At 39.1% G+C, this 23066-nt stretch overlaps 1 protein-coding gene across 1 annotated transcript; it reads left to right on the top strand.

Moving 5' to 3' along the window:
• The first annotated feature begins 1036 nt into the window (after positions 1 to 1036).
• Positions 1037 to 22575, top strand: Ufsp2 (UFM1 specific peptidase 2). Its single transcript, XM_089631787.1, has 10 exons — positions 1037 to 1128; positions 1322 to 1546; positions 1723 to 1944; positions 4052 to 4222; positions 5671 to 5770; positions 5972 to 6118; positions 8055 to 8177; positions 8961 to 9237; positions 19591 to 19844; positions 22033 to 22575. Exons 1-10 carry the CDS (start codon positions 1090 to 1092, stop codon positions 22242 to 22244), a joined length of 1770 nt encoding a protein of 589 aa, XP_089487913.1. The 5' UTR covers positions 1037 to 1089; the 3' UTR covers positions 22245 to 22575.
• The last annotated feature ends 491 nt before the right edge of the window (positions 22576 to 23066 follow it).

The raw sequence follows: 23066 nt of genomic DNA on the forward strand, positions 1-23066 counted from the left end.
TATATAAATATATTTCTATATTATTATTCTTAGAATTAGTTAAACGTTCTTGAAAAAGCATTCAATAGCAATAGACTGTATACGCTCCACGATTGGTCGAAAGAATTCTGACGTCACATGTGTCGTGATTGTACGTACAACAGATCACCTATGGTGCATCTCTTTCTATTACATGAGAGATGGTCGGTTTAGATGAGAGAGGTGTATAGGCCAAAGGTTTATTTGGGTTTGTCAAATATATAGTACGTATTTGTTGTTATTATTATATGAAATGGATTTCTAAGGATACATATTCGTATAGTGCTTTATAATAATATGTTGTTTATTGCATAACTTAGAAGTTTTTATTATTATACATGTCACATAGCATGTGATACACTTCAGGCCGCCGGCCGCCCAGAAAAGTCAAACAGTGAACTGGGCTGTAAACCGTTATTTTACTATTGGTCTTTACTTTTCTGCGCGGTGGTCCTGAATTCGCGCGGGGAACGTCAACAAGTAGCGACGGCAATACCGTACAAGTACCGTACCGGGCGAGAAAAGCAAATATTCTAACTTAAAATATTAATTTAACTATGAAATCTTAATCAATTTTCTTTTTTTTTAATAACATCAATTCTAATAGACGGTTAACATTGGTAAAAAAATTACTGGAATTCCTTGTTAAAGAATTACAAATTTTTCGATACAAAATGCTTATGCGACGTGGTTTTCACAGTTCGAATGACGTCACACCACACCCCGCCTCTTACCGCTCGGATTCCGCTCGTTTTGGCGGGCTTAATAAAATTTAAACTTTGAGAATTAATTTAATTATGAAAACAAACTTTAAAATAAAAAAATACCAGTATTTAAGTTTGAATGCGAACATTGATAAAAAAAATTTAAAAAATGGACTCAACTTCCTTATTCAAATGCAAAAATTCTTTGTGGTTCGATTCTCGACTGTTTGCCAAAACTTGGCACACTTTAGTGTCTACTTATCGGAAAATAAGACGGAGTATGGCAATACTAACAGATTGTTACGTTGGTAACAGGTGACTGATGACATATTTTTGTTTTTGTGTAGTTGGCTAGAAAGATTTCAAAATGTCACCACGTCTTAAAATTTCTTCTTATGTTATTGAGGTAGAATAATAATAGAGTTTTAATACACCAAAAACTGCGGATTTAATAAACCGAAAATTAAACTTCTCGATACTAGATAACTATTCTTTGTGCCAAAACATTCCTAACCTCCATATGTCACTCAAATCGGATGCGCATATTAATGCTTTCTTATTCCGTGATTGTTTTATATTAAGTATCGTTTGTTTTTCAGCGACTTACGAAGCTCGATACCTCAGTGAGTAATGGCTGCTTATTTGGGCTAATGTACGATAGCACATTGCTAGTTCTAGGTTTCAACTTAGAACTTGACGATGAATATGGCAAGCCCACATACAATGAAGTTCTTCTCAACTTTCCCACCGAAGTGGAATTATGCGGTGTTGTGAAGTTCTCCAACCATGCGAACTCCGAAACTCGTATCAAAAGTATCTTGCAGGTATAAACTAAAGTTAAGACAATAATGTTTATACAAATTTGCACAATAATTTCAATGTCAAATGAAAACATGACTCCATTGGGCATTATTCATAATCAATTTGTCTTGGATTCGAACATTCATATTTTTTTGTGTTTATCTTTTGTTAATGTTTGAGGTTTTGTTAATGTTTACAGAATGTTGATATGACAGACAATCCATTGATCCTCACATGTTCAGAGAAACTTACCGCCCACTTCTTGATTCACGAGCGTCTTGAAGAGACCGAATACGAAGTTTTGCCCAATGAAGTAATTGTGAAGCAATTTGTTCATCTCAGGCTTCAGACCACTTTACCGCTGTTTTGTGAAGCAACATCACACGGAGTCAAAGAAGCTCTACAAAGTAAAAGGAAGAAGGTATGTAATAATTTTGGTAAAGATTTACCAAACCTCCACGCTTTAATAGGCACAGATTATGGAAATTACACATCAACTTAATTACTACAAGAAATTAATATTTACGCCGGGAGAAATGGTTAAAAATGCATTAAAATTCCATATTTATTCAAAGTTCATAATTTTCCTTATAAAACGATTCCTTTGCTGCTATTATAGATTTTTTTAGCATGGATTTGACGTTTGTGAAAGTTTAATTTCAATCTAAGTAAAAATAAATTACAATGAACGCAAACTATGAACCTAATAACCTATTTTGTGCATGTAGATATTTTTCTCTTAGTAATTTTTAAAACGAAATATAGTTTCCATAATCTGTTTCTAAACATGCTGTGGTTAGGTCAATAATTACCTTAATTTTTAAAAAGGATAACAAATTATTATAAACAATAATTAGTTAGTAAAAAAAAAATATTTAAAAATCAGTAATTGATGATTGAAGTACGTACCCACACATTGAATTTTTTTATTTTTATTTTTTATTTATTTCTATGTAACATTTTTCAGTGTTCACATAATTATTTATATTTGCACATGATATATTTCAAACTTATAACTATAATATGTTGTGTGTAAGGTAGGTTTGAGAATGTGAAACTGTATGTGATTAATATTGTATGTTTCGTGAACACCTCACTAGGAGAACCTGTGCTGAGGTGTTTATTTGGCGTGTTGGAAATAAGCCGACGTAGCTCAATGGTAAGGTGTTAGTTCGATTCCCGTCGGCGGCATTCATTTTTACTCGGGAGATATTTTCAATTTGCATGGATATTTCATGCGACTAATAATTTGTTAATTTTTGTTTCTGGTTTGAAAATGATATTTGATACTCTAAAAAAAAATTCTACCATTATATTTACCTTACTAGTTGTAATCATTTTTCTGAAATTATGGAGTTGGTGTTGATACCCACATAATATTTACTCTACATTATATCTCTTGCTTATATGTATATTTTAATGTGGACAGTATATCTTGTAATATTGTGGTAAGTTTTTAAAATAACTCATTGCTTTCATCTTCACAACATAACTTTTCAATAACCATCTCACATAATTTTCCCTAAGTCATTTTAAATTAAAATTTATTATTTTTAATCTCATTGTTTGAATTTTCGAATGGAATTTGAATTTAAATAATGACGTAATTTATTTATAGATACTAAAAAATATAATTACACAATAATGAATCTTTGACTGTCCAACTGGGAAGTTTTCCCGTTTCAGGACAGTAAAATTGATAGGTTTATTTCATATGGAGTAGATAATGTAACACAAATACATAACAATAAATTCATAAGATTGGAGAAATTACTTTCATGTTTACAATATAAGAGATAAGTTAGGTAAGAATCTTAATTAATTAGTTTAATTATTAATTAAGATGCATCTTATTCAAACAAGCATTCCTTTTATGCAAAAATCATCTTTATTAGTTGACACGCTGTAGTAAATAATATGAATTAATTAATTTATTATTAATGCAGTCTAATGTTTTATTTGATAAAAGTTCGTTTTACTAGTAGATTTACCTGAAATTGATTTTCCACAATAAACTAAACATTTAGTATGAAAAACTGATGTTTGTCTTGCCTGGAGGAGACAGCTTTAGCAGTGTACAAGTACCTTTTTGAAATTCACGTAAGAATACCCATTTCTGTTTTTCTCCCACCTTTTTAGGCAACTGAAAAACAGCATATTAACAATAATAATAATAATATTGGACAATTTGTATAGTATAATATTTGAGAGAGTCCACCGCGTCCACCAACAGTGCCAGCACGAGGTTCGTCATCCGTCCAGGTATGTGTCTGCTGCTAATAAAGCGCTGACACCATATCCTCACATAGATACCAGACCTTGACGTTCAACAAAGATAGAATATGGAGGCTCTGCAGCAAGAATCCTAGTAGCCCAGTCAATGAAGGTTTTGTGTCAGAACTAATTCCCCGGAAGCTGAATTTTGCACAGATGTTAGAAGACCCTTATACATGTATTTTTACAAAAGTCCCCGACTTTCCCCCTTTTGCTTCGCCTTTGTATTTGATTCAACTTTTTCCCTATTTCAGATAGCTTCCGGCCAAGTTTCGTTCAACTTCCCCGGTACAGACGTGTACCTGGTGGGGGGAGATGTGGGCGTTGGCTTGTGCGGTTTGAACGATGATCCTTCCATCGAGGATTTGCTGAACCAGTCGGACGAATTCCCTAACAAGAAGAAGAAACGAAGTGCCCATGATATTGTAAGCTGCATTTCTTTATTTATATTTTGATTAATACATTTCTATTGATGTTTATCATAGTAAAAGAAGTCATCCATATTCACCAGCGCAAATATAATATTCCCTCAATCTTATCTACACAAAGTTTCACTAAAAACACATACATCGTGCCAAGACGTGCCGCATCTTGGAATAGATGGCATTGAAACGACCAGCGTTGTAAAAGCTAACTATTTAACAGTTGATTTTTAAAATAATTATGATTGATTTAATAGATAGATAACCCTCATAGCTTTGAAGCGAAGAACTGACAGATGAAGGATGTAAGTAAGATTCGCAAAGAATGCAAGACCAATGTAGGTGTAATGAGTATGATTAAAAAATGAATGCTTTGATAGTTTAGGAATATGGAGCAGATGAATGAAGGAGTATAGGGAGAATATTATTATTTATTTATTCAAACGTCATAAAATGGCTTTTTCAATAGAATGATACATTGGATTATAAGCATACAGTGATACACAAGAGAATATTAGTAATAAATTACAGAACAAGTAATGTGTACACAAAAATATTATTGTAAGTGATACAGTTGTTAATAGAAGTGCAGTGAGACAATACATAATTAAAAGAAATAAACAAGTGTAATGATAATTGAATAAATACTAGGTTTGTATAAGACCTGACATAAATCGAGGTATGAGGTGTTTATCATAATATACAGGGTGTATCGGCACGTACCCGACAAACTTTAAACAGCTATTCCTTAGCAAATTAAGAGTAAAAAATGTTATGGGCACTTTGCTGTCCGGTAACATTTTTTTTAATAAAAAATTTACTATTCATATTTTCACCACATGTCACCAATGTTTTATCCTTTGTCAAAGTTTGAAAACCCACCTGGCAATATTTTATTCAAGTATGTCGGCTGAAAACGAGAAACAGACATACAAGTGACATGCATGAATTTCAATTTTTAAATGCTAATCGCCCTTTAACCGTTTGAGTGCCAAAAAAATTCATACAGTTGCTTGTAAAATGCCACCAAAAAAACAATATTTTTTATGAAACTATATATTTTTTTAAAACCCCATAAATTCTTTGAATTTTCAAGGATTTCGATGATTTTTTCGATGTTTTATTAAAGAATATTGGTTTAGAATCACGCAGAGGAGGATCCCGAAGTCCAGGCGTTTCGAAAAAATGAGAATTTTACGTACCGACGTACGCGCGAATCAGAACATGACTGACGCAATCGACGGAATTCGACGATCGGCAATCTTCATTAAAAGACGAATCGACAAAAATCGACGATTGGCACTCAAACGGTTGATAATGAAGCATTAATTTCGTATTGTTAATTTTTTTGCTTTATAATTCGGACTCAATGGGTTAAGTTAAAAGTGGAAAACAATTCAAAGATCAAAGACCACTGTATGTACATATTCTGATATAACCGTTATTTTCAGGATGTTATTCCAGTGGATCTTGTATTGAAAACATCTAGAGATTTTATATCTGATAAATTAGTAAAGACTGCGGTCAAAATGATGTCTACTCAAGGCAAACGTAAGTATCTCTTTGAAATCTAAATTTTGAGTACATATTTAGATAAACTCTAAATTATTACTGTGTAGTAGAGAATTATTTTTAATAAAAAGAAGAAGAAGAAGAATATATACGAAGAAGAAGAAGAAGAAGAAGAATATATACGAATACCATACGAAAGAAGAAGAAGAGAATTATTAACATTATTTTGAATATTTCTAGCGGCATATTGCATAAAACTACCACTCATTATCGATACCTTGGCCATGGCCCACCTGAATACAAAGCTGCTTCCTCTATACAACGTCCTCGTTGAGAGCGCTTGTAGGTCTCTACGATTACTGGAACATAACCTGCTTGAACAACTGGGTAAGATTGAACAGATTTTTAATCAACTATAATTTTTATTTTATTTAAAATTCAAAAAACTTCTGGACCGATTTCGCTGAAAATTTCAAAGTTTTTTCTTATTTTTACCAGGAGTGTTTATAGAGTGGTTGAATGACAGAAGAAGTCGGGGACGCCCGATAAAGACTTAACCTCTCAGACAAAGACTTTTATTTACTATGTGTTCCTTTGAGAACTGTCAAAACGTGATAATTTTTGTGTTATTTACGAGTTTTGCTAAAAGTTTCATAACTCACGTTTTGGGAAACGTAGCCTCATTCTAAAAAATGTTTTGGAAAGCTTATGAAATCCACTATCGCATTGTGTTGTTATACGTAAATATTTGCGTTTCTAAATATACATTTTATGAAAACGTTAATATGTAAAAATCGCTTACCATTATTTCAAAGCCGTGAAAAATGTACTTTTTTCTGAGTATCATAAAGAAATAACACTTTATAAATTGAAGAAATATAATTAAAAACTATTAGTCAACTCAAAATATTAACCGTCCAAACTAAAATATTTTTAATAAATTATTTAGAAACGCAATAAATTATGAACGAACAAGATGACAGATTCAATCGGCTTAGATAATGCATCTCTACGTTCCATAGATATTCTTGAATACAGACGCGTAGCGTTATTCATTATCGATACTCTGTTTTTTAAATCATGGCAATCCGTATACTAGTGATGGAAATAAATCGATATTTGTAAAATCTCGCGCGTTTACGTGAAAAGACCTTCTAATATCTTGATCGCTATTATCATATTTACGTCTTTTGACGTTCTAATGTTCTGAGTGGTTAACGCATTATCGGTACATTGGAATGAGATATGGAGTAAAATTAAAGTTGAAATAATGTAATTTTGTAATAGAAACAATGTGGTCTACAGAAATGAATGGTAAAAAATTTGGGGACGCCCGAGAAAGACTTAACGCATTATCTCTGCACTGGATTGAGATATGGAGTCGAATTAAAGTCGATAGATATAATGTACTCTTTAACAGTAACAATGTGTTACTATATGAAGTGAATGGAAGAAAAAGTTGGAGACACCCGAGGAAGACATGAATCAAATAATTATTTATGGTAAGCGATGAACTAAGAAAAAGGTGTAAAGAAAATGTACAACCTGAAATTTAGAGGTAGAAGAAGTTGGGGACGCCCAAGGAATATATTGCACGACCAATTGAATGACCGGTCGGTGGCCGAGTTGACATCGCATTTGGGTCGCACCCAGGCGTAGTGTGTTCAATTCCTCGGCTGGCTAAGTTCGGGAATGTTTGTCTTTCTGTTTAGAAAAAAAAAAAAAAAATCATGTATGTATGATGTGATGGACTTGGAAAGGGGTATTTTTTTTATTTTTTTTTTTTTATTAATTGCCGGAAACCCGGGCGTTTATTGCAATTACATGTTTAATATAACAAATGTGAAAGTAACCCGCCTCACTAGAAGGTTTCTGTTCTGAGGCGGGTATAAGGAGAATGTGTGACATGGAAGAGAATGGTGGAAGAAGTAGGGGACACCCGAGGAAGACATACCACTATCAAGTGTAACAAATTCATATGTATGGTCAAGTGAGACGTATGTGATGAAAAAAAAATATATGTAAGGAGATTGTATGACGTCGAAGTGAATGGTAGATGAAGTAAGATATGGCACAATCATGTGAAACAAATACTTAAAAAGGTAAACTTTCCATTCTTCACAATAATATTACTTCCACTTTATTAATGCACCCAGTTATCACAACCTCAAAACTTTACTCCAAACTGTTCATAACCCTCAAATAACACCTGTTATACATCAGCTAGTTTTAAATAGACCTTTTAAAAGAGAGTTAAGTTATGTCTAACATATTCGTGTACACAATACATACGTATATTATTTTTTAATTTCTTTTAATTTAGGTCAAGAAGGCATCGGAGATGGAGCTGGTCTGAGGGTACCTGAAACCATCCACTTTTTGCCTCATAATTGTGGTCACTTCTTTACAAGAATTATTCCCAGAGGCATTTCTGAAGAATCTACTGGTATGTTATGTGATTTTTGAGTCAAGCCTTATACGCATTACTCTGTACGCATAATGCATAATTTTGGTCATAACTATGTTATAATCTTCCACAGGAGAGGGGGTCATCAATTGGGGAACTACCGCTGAATATCATTTATTTGTATGGGATCTGTCACATTGAAAGATAACACCCACGTAATTACGGCGCTCCGTAATTGTTCTAAGTTTCTATTCTATTGTTTAGGGTGTCACATTATTTTCAAATATCACCTGACTACCAAATCACGGCACATCAGCGTTGCCACGCCCCATACTTATAATACATCATCTTTCATGTGTGACAGGTCTGAATGGGATTGTATGGCGAGCAATGTGGAGTTATATAAAACGCTATGAGCTTATAGCGTAATCTGTCACCCCCATCAAAGAGAACAAATATAAAAAAAAAATTGTCTTGAATTTTTGGTCTCAAAAATCAGTTTCCAAATCATGTTATTCAACACAAATATATAAAAATTTTTATAGTATGCATAGAAATTAGAAGCAAAGGCGATGGACACGATCCATTATTAGGATGAAACCCGCACACACAAAAGTGTTGCCTAAATCGTTCCTCATACTAATGCGAATCGTGTTTACGCACAGCTGCGCCCCGCCTTTCTACATACAAACCAAACACATGACTTTCATTGACTCTAGTCTTCGTAGTTTAGTCTTTAATCGGCGACAGTCAGCATGCTTCCATGCTAATTCTCTCTTTCTTTAATGGCTGTACATAATATTGTTATTTTTATAATTTTAGAATCAGACCGTCAACTGTTGCACGAGCAGCTCGGCCTACCAGTCATATGGCCTTGTTTCCGGCGCGGCAACGCCTATCCATTCAACAAGCAACCGGTGGGAGAGCCGCTGATAAACCCCCATGAGTACATCACCACAAAGGTGGGTGGCAAGCCCGACACCAGGGTGGCCCTCGTCAGGGGCAACTACACCTACCACCATTACATGCAGGACAAGTTTGACGACAGTGGCTGGGGGTGTGCTTACAGATCATTGCAAACACTGTTTTCGTGGATGAGGTGAGTTAATAGTTATTATTATTTATAGCAGACTCTGCATAGCTCCTGTAAGCACTCAGGCCATTAGCCCATTGACAGCAGTCTCTGTTACCGTGAGATTAAGTGGCAACAAATAAAAGTAAGGATGGGTTTATTATTGTATCATACGTATCCAGACCTCCAGAATATTTCAAGAGAATTCATAAATTTTCCAAGTTTCTCTTATTCGCGGATGACATGAAACTATTCCTTTTAATAAAATCTTTGGAAAATTGCTTGCAGCTACAAAGTGATATAAATTCTATCGTCGAATGGAGTCATACCAATAAATTAGGGTTTAATATTAAGAAATGCTCCATTATGTGCTACACCAAGGCAAACAAAACGATTTACTATAACTACAAAATGTCTTATTCATCTCTTCAGCACATTGTTATTTCAAGAGATTTGGGAATCGCATTTGATACGCACTTAACATTTCACGTCCACATAGAAACGATATGCAACAAAGCTTTAAGAATGCTAGGATTTGTGCTAAGCAACTCCAGACATTTTTGCAGCTCGGCCGCGATTCGTGTGCTATACTATAGTTTAGTACGTAGCATTTTGGAAAGTGGTTCTGTAATATGGGGACCAATGGATTTAACTTACTCTCAAATGATAGAGAAAGTACAAAAGAAGTTTCTGAGATATTTATATCTTAGAGACTTCGGATATTATCCCTGGTTATATCCATCAGCCTTTTTGTCCGGCATGCTGGGTATTAATAGCCTCACTGATAGAAGGAAAACTGCTTTGCTGATAACAGCATATAAACTTCTAAATGGTAACGTCTGTATTCCCGATATTATAGAAAAATTTGAGTTTTATGTCCCCGACAATTATACAAGAGCGCGCAGGCACAGAACCTTTGTCGTTCCAAAATGCAGAACCAACTTACCATTAGTAATGCCGCTCGGAAAAATGATTATGTTACTAAATTACCTGTCCCCTGATATAGATATTTTCCAACTTAATATTCACCAGTTCAAAAACGCTATTATTACTTAATAAATTAAAATAAAATGTATGTTTATTATTGGTTATGTATAACTGTAAATGTGCATTTAAAATAAAATAAATAAATAAAAATAAAAAAATATTTACGCCAAAATCACAAAAACACTTCAACCCCGAAACCGCTCGATACCGTGTCGCCGACACATTTGGAAAACTTTACATCAAAATAACTCAATCAAATGATGTATTATATGTGATTAATCAAGATAATTACATAGGAATATAATAGCAGAACCTGAAAAACATCTGAAAATAATCATCCAGCACCTCCCTCGGACACACCAACCCATGAAGTGACCACGGCTAGGAGGGCTACCCAGTATTTACGTAGGACCCCCTCCACTACTCCCCGGATGGAATTCCATGATGGCCGCCGTCTCCAACCAATCACAGCACGGCATATCACCTTGACTTTCTTATCAAACACTGATAACAGATTCAAATGTGATTAATTGTGATATCATCAGACTGGATTTACGAGAAAAAGATGCAAGATATAACTACGAAATGAATATCAACATCAAGAAATGATTATATACTAATATATTTGCATGAATAATTATATCTAACTATATTTGTTACCCTTTGGGAAATGTTCAAACCAAAGATATTTAACTTCAAACCCAATATGAAAACTTGTATAATTATTTATAAAATAAATAAACGGGACTGCGGGAGATGGTTTGGTAGATTGAACTGACTTGGTGAAAGGTATCATATTAAAATATAACTTTCCTCTCAACAAGATAATTGCAGAGAGGAAAAATACCTAACCACTTTACTCCTCACGAAAGAGGATAGAACACCTCCGAGAGGGTTCGATTTGAAAACGTTCTATAAATAGAGAACCGAATTCCATACAAAGTCAGTTCAACAACTACCTCTGAAAGAGAATCCTCTCTCCTGAAGAAACCATCTCCAAGTCTCCAAAGTCTCAAGAAATATTTTCAAGTGTTTTATTCAGTAGTAAATTCAGTTTTTGCCAGTAATAAATTCCTTTCGTCAGTTCAGATCTGGAATAAATTCCTCTCTGATCGTGGCATTAAACTCCACCACAAAGGCTCTACAACATCTACCAAGACTGAAAACGCTAAAAAGTGTACCCAGCTACCTTCGTATCTACAGTTATTGTACGGACAGTATATTGTTTCGTACATTTGGTCCTTCGAGCCGGATCTACACACGTCTTCAGTCTCATCTAAAGTAGAGATGCCGTCACTTCGCAGCGGCCGCAAAGCCTCAACATCATCTGAGACCAGCCGAAACCGAAACCAGCCTATCAACACTGGTCAAGAAGAACCTGCTACTGAGAACCCCCAAGAGCCCGATACACCTTCTGAATCAACTGAAGACTCCCTCCAAATGCTACGCCGAGAAATGCGCATTCGAGAGGAGCAACATACCAAACAAATCGCAGAACTACAATCAGCCCTGAACACAGCAACTCGTCAAACTACTACCCAACCGATGCACAACTTAACCGCACCTGAAGCAACTTCAAATGTACCCCCGAGCCCTGCAGCTAACATCACCATATCAGGACAAGGATACCCAACTCACCACACAATGGAGTATCAGCCACAGCCATTCCTGACGAACCTGGACTCTCCGCTCTTCCCACCACCTCCTACAAATGATGAGAGGGCACGACATACTCAAGAATGGTTACGACAAGGCGCCGACCCACTGACTCAAATAGCGTCGATAATGGCAGACGCCATCCGCTCCACCAGATCCCAGGACACCCCTCGAACACTGGAAAATGACTCAAGGATGGCAGCACTCATCGCCAGACAGTCTTCGGCAAAGGATTTGCCCATATTTTCCGGGGACCCACTCGAGTGGCCTACCTGGAAGGCGCAATATATGCAGTCTACTACCACCTGCCAAATGACCGCCAGTGAGAACCTTATCCGACTGCAACGCGCCCTCAAAGGCAAGGCACGAGAGACCGTATCGCCCCTGCTGATGGATCCCTTTCAACTACCCGAAATCCTCAGCGTACTTGAGCAACGGTATGGCAATTCTGGAGCAATAGCCAAATTTATGCTCGAAAAAGTGAAAAAGCTGCCCTACCTTACACCTGACGTATCTCTGGAAGACCTGGCCGACTTCTCCGGGACCGTAAAAAATTTGGTGGCCTCCCTCCGGATCCTGAAGACCGAGGGTTACCTCACCAACCCAACATTGCTGAGCGACATTACCGACAAGCTGCCAAACACTCTGCGTCTAGCCTGGCTGATGGAAGTTCGCGGACAGCGCACTCCTGCCACCATCACCCAACTCGCTGCCTTTATGAAGGAGATAACCAACGCGATACCAAACAGCGGGATGGTAGACCGTCCGAGACCTCGCCCACGCCGAGACCAAGTCCATGCAGGATACCAAGAGCAAAACAACAACTCAGCAAGGACGCCGTACACCCTCAAACGCAAGGCAATAACAACACCCAGCTATCCCGGGCCGAACCAGAAACATCAAGTAACCATGAGCAGTTGTGCCCAGTGCAGCCGCAACCACCCCACCAGAGAATGCCGAGAGTTTGCGGCCAAAAGCGTCACCCTACGGAGGGAGACAGTTAATGCAGCCAACTTATGCAGAAAATGTTTGGACAAACACCACACACAGGACTGCAAGGCAAAAAAGTGGTGCGACATAGAGGGATGTCATCTACCACATCACACCTTACTACACGATGAAAACATCGTGAGACTGTGAGGTCAGAACGTCCATCTGAAGAGCGTACCAATCGTATCCAGTGCACCAAAACAAGAAACGTGTTCAACACTCGCACTTCTTGATGAAGGATCCACCGTGACACATATCGCATCACCGCCAACACAATAAGCAACCTCAACAACAAATCCACAGAAAACCCGTCATCCCGAAGATATTAATAGAACAAGATAACGCCTACCTAATTGTGTCACGAGAAGTGCAAGAAAATAATAATACCACACGAATAAAATCACGCACCGCACTAGGATGGAGCGCCCATGGTAGATCAGACCCAGGATACGAGCACCCAGCCACCACATTGGCACTTTAACATGAAACAGCCTCAGATACGATTGGAAGAACTGCTGAAAACAAATTTTACCGTCGACTCACTTGGTGTGACCGCAGCAACCCGAGTCAACAAAAAACAACCTCGACCTTCCTCAACAACAAAGCCACGGAAAGTCAGTCACCCCGATTGAAACAAACGTTGTTGACCAAATTTTCTCATTTAAAACAGTTTAAACAAAAGTGATAAAAAAATAAATAAAATAAACTAGTAGAAAAACAGTTTTGTGAAAACGTTTGCCACGTCAGAACAGATCCCGCCGTGTGAAAACAGTGTCAATAAAGGTGATACTATTGGAAAAACAGTTTTGCGAAAAATAATCGAAAAGTCAAAAATTTGTATGGTAACAATCGAGAAAATAATCGAAAGAATAATCGAGACGATAATCGAAGCAGTTAAAATGTGCGTGACAATTACAGTAAAGTTCACGAGTTCAACAACCGCACCGGGCGTGTCCAGTGTAGAGGAAAACGACCACCTAATCAGTGAATGTCGTACTTATGCCGTGAAAGATAAGATTAAACTTACGAGTCAAGTTAATTAAAAATACCGGATTAAACCAAGTGAGCCACAATAGCAAACATTTTACAAGGCATTGTAAAATTAGTGACTGGTGCGGCTTAGAGGAGTGCAAATACTCCCACCACCGACTGCTTCACAACCCGAACTACCGGACTAAAAACAGTACTGTGGCAGACGTTCACATCATGTGAAGCCACACCGAAAGTGAAGTGCTCAAAAGTGACGATACCACGCGAATAATACCCCGTACTGGACCAGAAAGTTACATTCACAATTCAACATACATACCATCCGAGAAAGTAAAAAATTGCCCACCAGCAACCACCTCAATATCCTGAGCCCTTTCTTCAGACCAGACAGCATCCTCCGAATGGGCACACGCCTACAGACCCTGGAAAAGGCTAAAAGAATAGCCCGGACTCCCACTATCCTGGATGGCGACAATGCATACATTCGTCTGATCAGCCACTACCATAAGAGATCAGATCACCTCGGTACGGAGGAAACTACTAGAAATACATATTCATTTCTTTCATATTAAGATTATGTACAACAAGCCAAAAGATTGGCGAACTACCGCCACCTCGCCTGATTCATCACATCCACCATCCACATCTTACGAGCTAGATTATTTCTGTCAAAAGAAGAGACCCAAGATACCAAGAAAACACGCTAATGTCACTGAGCCAGGACACCAGGATAACCGACGCTGTTGCTACCCAAAACACAAAGTGACACTTTATACTACCACAAAGTTCCACATGGGGGGAGCGTGAGAGAAATTAGTGCGATCAGTTAAAAGAAACTCTGCACATCCCTAACGGAGGCCAAGTTTATGCTAAACAACCGCCCACTCACCCATATCTCGGTCGACCCACAAGACAAAAAGCCCTGAACCCCAACCATTTCTTACTATGGTCAGCCAGGACACGACCTCAATTATCCTTCTACAACAAACAGAAGAAGTGACTCAACAACAGCGGCAACAACTCGCGGATACCTTTGGAGAAGATTGCTGCGCGAGTATCTACCCACTATGGCTGCCCGACAAAATTGCACCATCCGACTACACCAATATAGAAGGATGACCTAGTGATAATCATGGAACCCCGGCTGACAAGTGACATTCCTTGTCTGTAGTGACAAGGAGGCACCTCTGTAAAACCCTGCTGACAAGTGACATTCCTTGTCCGAAAAGACAAGGAGGCACCTCTGGAACCCCAGCTGACAAGTGACATTCCTTGTCTGTAGTGACAAGGAGGCACCTCTGTAAACCCCTGCTGACAAGTGACATTCCTTGTCTGAAACGACAAGGAGGCACCTCTGTAAACCCCTGCTGACAAGTGACATTCCTTGTCTGAGATGACAAGGAGGCACCTCTGGAATCCCAGCTGACAAGTGACATTCCTTGTCTGTAGTGACAAGGAGGCACCTCTGTAAACCCCTTCTGACAAGTGACATTCCTTGTCTGTAGTGACAAGGAGGCACCTCTGTAAACCCCTTCTGACAAGTGACATTCCTTGTATGTAGTGACAAGGAGGCACCTCTGTAAACCTCTTCTGACAAGTGAAATTCCTTGTCTGAAATGACAAGGAGGCACCTCTGGAATCCCAGCTGACAAGTGACATTCCTTGTCTGTAGTGACAAGGAGGCACCTCTGTAAACCCCTTCTGACAAGTGACATTCCTTGTCTGTAGTGACAAGGAGGCACCTCTGTAAACCCCTTCTGACAAGTGACATTCCTTGTCTGTAGTGACAAGGAGGCACCTCTGTAAACCCCTTCTGACAAGTGACATTCCTTGTCTGTAGTGACAAGGAGGCACCTCTGTAAACCCCTTCTGACAAGTGACATTCCTTGTCTGTGGTGACAAGGAGGCACCTCTGTAAACCCCTTCTGACAAGTGACATTCCTTGTCTGAAGTGACAAGGAGGCACCTCTGTAAACCCCTTCTGACAAGTGACATTCCTGGTCTGTATTGACAAGGAGGCACCTCTGGACAGCTATTCCCACTCCTGCTGACCCTGGATGGCGCTGGCATTGTGGAGTCATACCCGGACAACGATTACTCCTCACTGACACAGCCAAGTCTGGACAGCACCCTCCACCCCTTCATCCCTCTACACCCACCTCAACAAGACCTACAACCTGAAAAAACATCAAAAGAAGATACGTCTGATCAAATAGCTGAGTACAGGCGAGACTGTACGGGGGGAGTGTATCATACGTATCCAGACCTCCAGAATATTTCAAGAGAATTCATATTTACGCCAAAATCACAAAAACACTTCAACCCCGAAACCGCTCGATACCGTGTCGCCGACACATTTGGAAAACTTTACATCAAAATAACTCAATCAAATGATGTATTATATGTGATTAATCAAGATAATTACATAGGAATATAATAGCAGAACCTGAAAAACATCTGAAAATAATCATCCAGCACCTCCCTCGGACACACCAACCCATGAAGTGACCACGGCTAGGAGGGCTACCCAGTATTTACGTAGGACCCCCTCCACTACTCCCCGGATGGAATTCCATGATGGCCGCCGTCTCCAACCAATCACAGCACGGCATATCACCTTGACTTTCTTATCAAACACTGATAACAGATTCAAATGTGATTAATTGTGATATCATCAGACTGGATTTACGAGAAAAAGATGCAAGATATAACTACGAAATGAATATCAACATCAAGAAATGATTATATACTAATATATTTGCATGAATAATTATATCTAACTATATTTGTTACCCTTTGGGAAATGTTCAAACCAAAGATATTTAACTTCAAACCCAATATGAAAACTTGTATAATTATTTATAAAATAAATAAACGGGACTGCGGGAGATGGTTTGGTAGATTGAACTGACTTGGTGAAAGGTATCATATTAAAATATAACTTTCCTCTCAACAAGATAATTGCAGAGAGGAAAAATACCTAACCACTTTACTCCTCACGAAAGAGGATAGAACACCTCCGAGAGGGTTCGATTTGAAAACGTTCTATAAATAGAGAACCGAATTCCATACAAAGTCAGTTCAACAACTACCTCTGAAAGAGAATCCTCTCTCCTGAAGAAACCATCTCCAAGTCTCCAAAGTCTCAAGAAATATTTTCAAGTGTTTTATTCAGTAGTAAATTCAGTTTTTGCCAGTAATAAATTCCTTTCGTCAGTTCAGATCTGGAATAAATTCCTCTCTGATCGTGGCATTAAACTCCACCACAAAGGCTCTACAACATCTACCAAGACTGAAAACGCTAAAAAGTGTACCCAGCTACCTTCGTATCTACAGTTATTGTACGGACAGTATATTGTTTCGTACAATTATCTAGAAATAAAAAAAATATTTAAGAATACTAAAAAGTATTACCACAAAAAAGACATAATAAAAAAGAAATTAATTAGCATCCTACTATTAAATCTGTCTGGCAAAGGGCTTGCATAGGTAAAATTAAGGTGTGATACCAGTTCGTTCTTAATGTGTAGTAGTAGATTCCGGTTCTTCACGGAAACTGTCCCAGTTTATAATTTATCAAAAAAATAATGCTGTAGTCCATTGCAAAACAGCCTCAAGCTGCTGGTCTCCAAAAGCGTCCCTCTTAACCAATCAGGATTGGCAGATGTCATCCGATTCCATCAATCCAAAGGTCAATGCTCCATATGCAAAGCTGATGCTCACAAAAATGGCGAATGTGTTCGTCGAACCTCAGCCAAGAGGAATGCCCGCTGCTCTGGGCTGGTGATCCAATAATGCCACTGCTTCCAATTCAAATCACAGATTCTAGCTTTCTCAGGTTTGGCAACTCTCCAAGTCAAAATTCCAGGGCTGTCAATTTGAACAATTAGCAAAATGACAATGTGTAGATACTTAAAGTTTTACACACCAAAACCATAGATGCGATGTAAGTAAAGTGATGCACACCCCTTGTTACAATTCTTGTATCAGACGTAATGGTGACACATAAGACTGTAAAATGGGGCCGGTGATCCCAATCTGTGGAGGCGTGAGATGTCGTCCTTCAGTGGCGTGGAGGGGTAGAACGGGGCCGTCTCTGAAGCCGCTGTAGAGCTGGTCCGATCGCTTGTCGCTTGTTCTTGAGCTGATTCCGAGTCTGGTCCGAAGGGGTAGGCAAGTCCGTGGTCCAGGGTGAGGCGGGGGTCAGAGTGAAAGAAGGCGAGTAGAAGCAGAAGTCGGAGCGAGGTAGAGGGCAGAGCAGAGAGAGAGGTGTAGAGCTGGTGGTGGTTTCTGGAGATCTGACGTTTTGAGGGCCTGTTGCCCGTTTTATAGCCGCCAGCGGGCGCGCGACGCGCACACGGGCCCACTTTCTCTTTGATTCCTGGAATCCGTGAGCCGTGTTTGCGACGCTATCGCGGCGCCCCGCCGGGCCGTCTACCGCCGCTCGGCCGGTAGTTTCGGGCCGTGGTCGAACGTGACCACGGCCTTCCTTTGTTTGGGCACGATCCTCAGAACCGTGCCCGTGGGACGTAATGACGGCGTACCACCGGTCATTTGTGACGCTATGACGGCGCATGGCGCACGGCACGGCTTCCCACTACGTTTTGGCACGGTTCTAACAATCGTGCCCGAATTAAAATATGATTATGATTTTACCAGCTCTCACAATACTTCTCTGCCCGTATACCTCTAGCCAAGCTCCGACGTTTCATTTATTATAACAATTTCTTAGGTTTTACATTAAAATTTCACATAATTTTACATACATTTACATTTTATAATTCGGCAGTATATTTAATTAGCAGTATATTTAATAGATAGATGATGAAGATCATGGGCGATCTTAACATGGGCGACCGCGTCCGATCCCGGAGCAGTACGTCTGTTACAATTCTTATATGTAACATTTCTTTTAAAAAGTTCACCGGGGTTGTTATTGTTCCAGGGTGTTCGGCTATGTCTGCTGTTTTCATGATGTTGCTTCGCAGGTATCTAAGACTTCTATATCAAAGTGGAACATTGGAACTAGGGGTTAATTATAGTTTCGATAACGGTCTGCTTGATTCACTCCAGTTATTGTCATTACATATTACATTTATTCATTACTGAATTAGGCTTTATCCTGTCTTATTAAACATCGCCCTACCCATTATAAATATGGCAGACAGAAAACCTGAAGAAAATTATATAATTATAATGTGATTTGAGGGTTTTCACTACTGGATAGACTTCCCACACGAAGACATAGCCAACATATTTCACAAATGGGAGTTTTTTTAAATACATTTACTTAATTGAATTTCACTTTGGTTTTTGGGAATGAATAAACGCAAATCTTGAAAGTGGAAATTAACCCACTTCCTGACATCCGATTGAGCTGAAAATCGGCACATAGATTCGTTGTTAATGACAATAGATTATATGAACTTTTTGTGGCAATGACATACTCACACGCGGACATATACGCATTTCTCTGAAATCAAATCAGCAGTTAATATACAACATAAATGTCAATCCTACCCAATCGGCATTTGGCGAGGTTTTTAGTGACTCCAGTCCCTGGCAAGGAAGGTGCATTCCTTTTACGTTCTACGTTCACGTCTACGTTTTATTTAACAAAAGTTTTGTCTTTTACGGATTGATTTTTTTTAGGTGACTTGAAAACCGTCCATTAAAATTTATGAGAATATATTTTGAAATTGAATATTTGCATTATTTTTATATTAAACTGAATAAATTAGTTTGTTTTTTTGGCAGGTTCCAAGGATACACAGAGGCCCCCATTCCAACACACAAAGAAATTCAGCAATGTTTGGTGAAGATAGGAGACAAAACGTCTTCGTTTATTGGCTCGAGGAATTGGATTGGCTCAACAGAAGTGGGTTTCGTCATAGACACAATGTTAGGCATTCAGTCTAAAATTATCTTTGCTAATTCGGGCCAGGATCTGCAGTCCTATGGAGCAGAGTTGGTCTTCCACTTCCAAAGGCACGGGTCACCCATCATGATTGGTATGTTCAAAGAAAACTTTCCACAATATTGCAATAAGGAACTCCAGTCCATTTTTATAAAACTTTCTACCAATCCTTCTACACATTTTTTATTGTTATAGTTAGTTTTAACAGTTAAAATAATTTTCAACTTTTTCATTTTTCGGGTCTCCTGAAAATGCATCATATCTATGGACGTGACCCATGACATCATCAGTCTAAAAGCCTACTTTTTTTTTCAGCCGGCGCTGTGTTTTGTATGGTAGTTGAGACTTTTTATTCTTAATATTACCCCTTTTTGCATAAAATGCATCCATCACCGTACCTGATAAAACAGTTTACCGGTGTTACTGCATTTTTATCGGTACAAATGGACATGTTCTAAAATAATATATGCAGGCAAGTGTCAAACACGTCATACGAACGATCATATACCCCCCCCCCCTCTCACCATCGCTCAACTCCCCGTGGAGGGTCCCCCCCACTTGTTTTGTATAAAACTACGCCACTGTGGATTAGTATTGTTTAGGTCTTAAGTACTAAATAGTAATACATCTGTATGAGGTGTTTGAGGTCCCTCATTCTTCATTCAAAATGCTACCTTAAGGCTCTAATACAAAAATGTTGCATACACGAAATGACAGTAATGTTTACTCAAACACCCTGCCACCTCATGGCTCTAATAAAATGTCCCATACTCGAAATGTATTGATGTAGTGCCAATACACCAACCACCTTCCAACCTCACAGCTCTGGTACAAAAATGTCCCATGCACGAAATGTAGTGTCAATATACCAAACACCTTATTTCTAGTAATACAGAGAGGTGAGAAAAATAAGTTACTAGTGAGGTGAAACATTTTGCATGTTTGTATGGGATATTTGTAGTGCATCTTTGAGGTTTTTTTTTTAGAGCAGAGAAGGTTTACATATAGTTCCCGTGAGAACTCAGGCCATATGCCCATTGTGCTATCTCATTTTACCTAATTCCTTTAACAGTCACCCGGTCCCTTTTATAAAGTTCACCAGGGTTGTCATTGGATACGTGGCTATGTCTTCTGGTTCCACAATGTATCTTCCCAGGTCTCATCTCTCCTCTCCAATCCCCCTTTGTTCCCTGAAGACCCCACAAAGGAAGAGAGCCTCATCTCTCCTCTCCATTCCCCTTCAGTTCCGTGAAGGCCCCACAAGGAAAGAGTTCACGGAGGTGGCCTCATCTTTCCGCTCTAAAGGTCCCACGAGGGAAGAGGATCTCTCCTTTCCACTCCTATTGGTTTCCCAAAGGCCCCATGGGGGAAGAGTCCACTCCCCGTTGGTTCCCTGAAGGCCCCACGACGAAAGAGACCACTCCCTCTTGGTTCCCTGAAGGCCCCACGAGGGAAGAGGCCTTCGTCTCTCCTCTCCACCCCTCCTTGGTTCCCTAAAGGCCCTATGATGGAAGAGGATTTTGTCACTCCTCCTTCTTTCCCTGTAGGCCCCGCGACAGAGGAGGCCACTCCTCCTTGGATCCCTAAAGGCCCCATGATGGAAGAGTCCATTCCCCCTTGGTTCCCTGAAGGCCCCATGGAGGAAGAGGGTCTCGTCTCTCCTCCCCACTCCTCATTGGTTCCCTGAAGACCCCAAAACGGCGGAGTCCACTCTCCCTTGGTTCCCTGAAGGCCCCGCCTGGGAAGAGGGTCTCGTCTACCCTCCTCCTTGGTTCCCTGAAGGCCCGACAAGGGAAGAGGGAGTTTTCGAATGGTCCAATTTTCATCCCACGAGTATCTAGGGAAATAGAAGGTCTACTCCAGCAGAGTCCCGAGTGCTGGGGTAAGGTCTAAATATTCCGAGATGCGACCCTGTTTCTTCGAGATGCGGCACCGTTAGTGACACTGTTCCCCAGGTCATTCAGCCTGAGCACGGTAGCTCGCATCTTAGCTTGGGATGGCTATCGCAGGTAGTGTTTCCACTCCCTGAGCGATGGGTTCTCCACACTCCCTACGCTAAATGTATGAGGTAATCAACACTAGTAGGCGGTGACCTTCCTCTTGTTCAATAGGTCAAGTATGCGAAATTTCAACAATCTCGTAATAAAACTAGATTTGTATAAAAATCAAAGCCACACCGCCTGCCCCATGCCCGTCTGCCACAGCACTCTTCTTTACACGTATATTATATATTAGAGGATAGAAACGTGACACAAATAATTTTGCTTTTTAATTTTATCCAGGTGGAGGAGTATTGGCCCACACAATACTTGGTGTTGAATACAACAGCGATACGGGAGACATGCGATATCTCATTCTGGACCCCCACTACACCGGCAGTGAGGATATTTCCATCGTCACGGGTAAGGGATGGTGCGGATGGAAGAACAATGATTTTTGGGATAAAACTGCCCACTATAATCTTTGCCTGCCTCTTGTCCACCCTTCCGTGTAATTTATAAATTTAACTTGATATTATTATGACCAGTTTTTACTGCATTTATTTTATTTTTTCATCAAAATACAACTTTCATGTTTTTGTTAATTCGGTGTTTATTATACGTATGTAATATACAAAGACAATAAAATTGATAGACTAGTCAATCAGTGAAAGGGGAACAAACTAACATGCACAGAGCGGCGTGACCATCCCACTTTTGATGATCTGTCAATAAATGTATACAGGCAACTCGCATTGTAATATTACCATTCGGTCCTAAAAAATAAAATCTACTTACAAATTACTAGTCCTTTTTACAATGGCGCACAAATTGCTAGCTGTGTAAAAAAACGTCCTTTTTACAATGGCGCACAAATTGCTAGCTGTGTAAAAAAACTTAACTACATATCCCAAATCGGGTAAACAAATGTATGGGCTTGTTTCCAAAACTGAATATTTAGGACACTTTTACAAATGTGTTATTATTTATCCACCTCGCCCATTTTTAGCTTTGATCCCGATTTGAAGGTGGTTCAGTATTTTAACCGTATTTCACACGAACATTCCGATCCTGCGCAGAAAAGTTTCACAATGTACTGCCCTGCAAACTGTTGCGAACTTTCCTTTTCTGCGCATGGTCAATGTGCGCTCTTCGGTTGTCAATGTACGACTGATGACATAGTTTATTCACAGCATTCCCTAATCCTCCTGATGCCAAAAATATAAGTCACGTGGTTGGCCTCCAGCTCATTGAAATGATACCCAGGTTTCATGTTAGGGCAAGTCTATTAATTTGGATGTCTATGGTAATATGAAATTTTGTTTGCATTTCAGGAC

The sequence above is a fragment of the Hesperophylax consimilis genome, chromosome 5 (genome assembly GCF_061612785.1).
Source record: "Hesperophylax consimilis isolate HC1 chromosome 5, BYU_Hcon_1.0, whole genome shotgun sequence".
Lineage (NCBI taxonomy): Eukaryota > Metazoa > Arthropoda > Insecta > Trichoptera > Limnephilidae > Hesperophylax > Hesperophylax consimilis.

Coding starts and splice junctions, on each gene's coding strand:
- Ufsp2 (XM_089631787.1), top strand. CDS start 1,090: ATGTCACCACGTCTTAAAATTTCTTCTTATGTTATTGAG. Junction 6,119..8,054: donor TAACCTGCTTGAACAACTGG/GTAAGATTGAAC, acceptor CTTTTAATTTAG/GTCAAGAAGGCATCGGAGAT. Junction 8,178..8,960: donor CATTTCTGAAGAATCTACTG/GTATGTTATGTG, acceptor TTATAATTTTAG/AATCAGACCGTCAACTGTTG.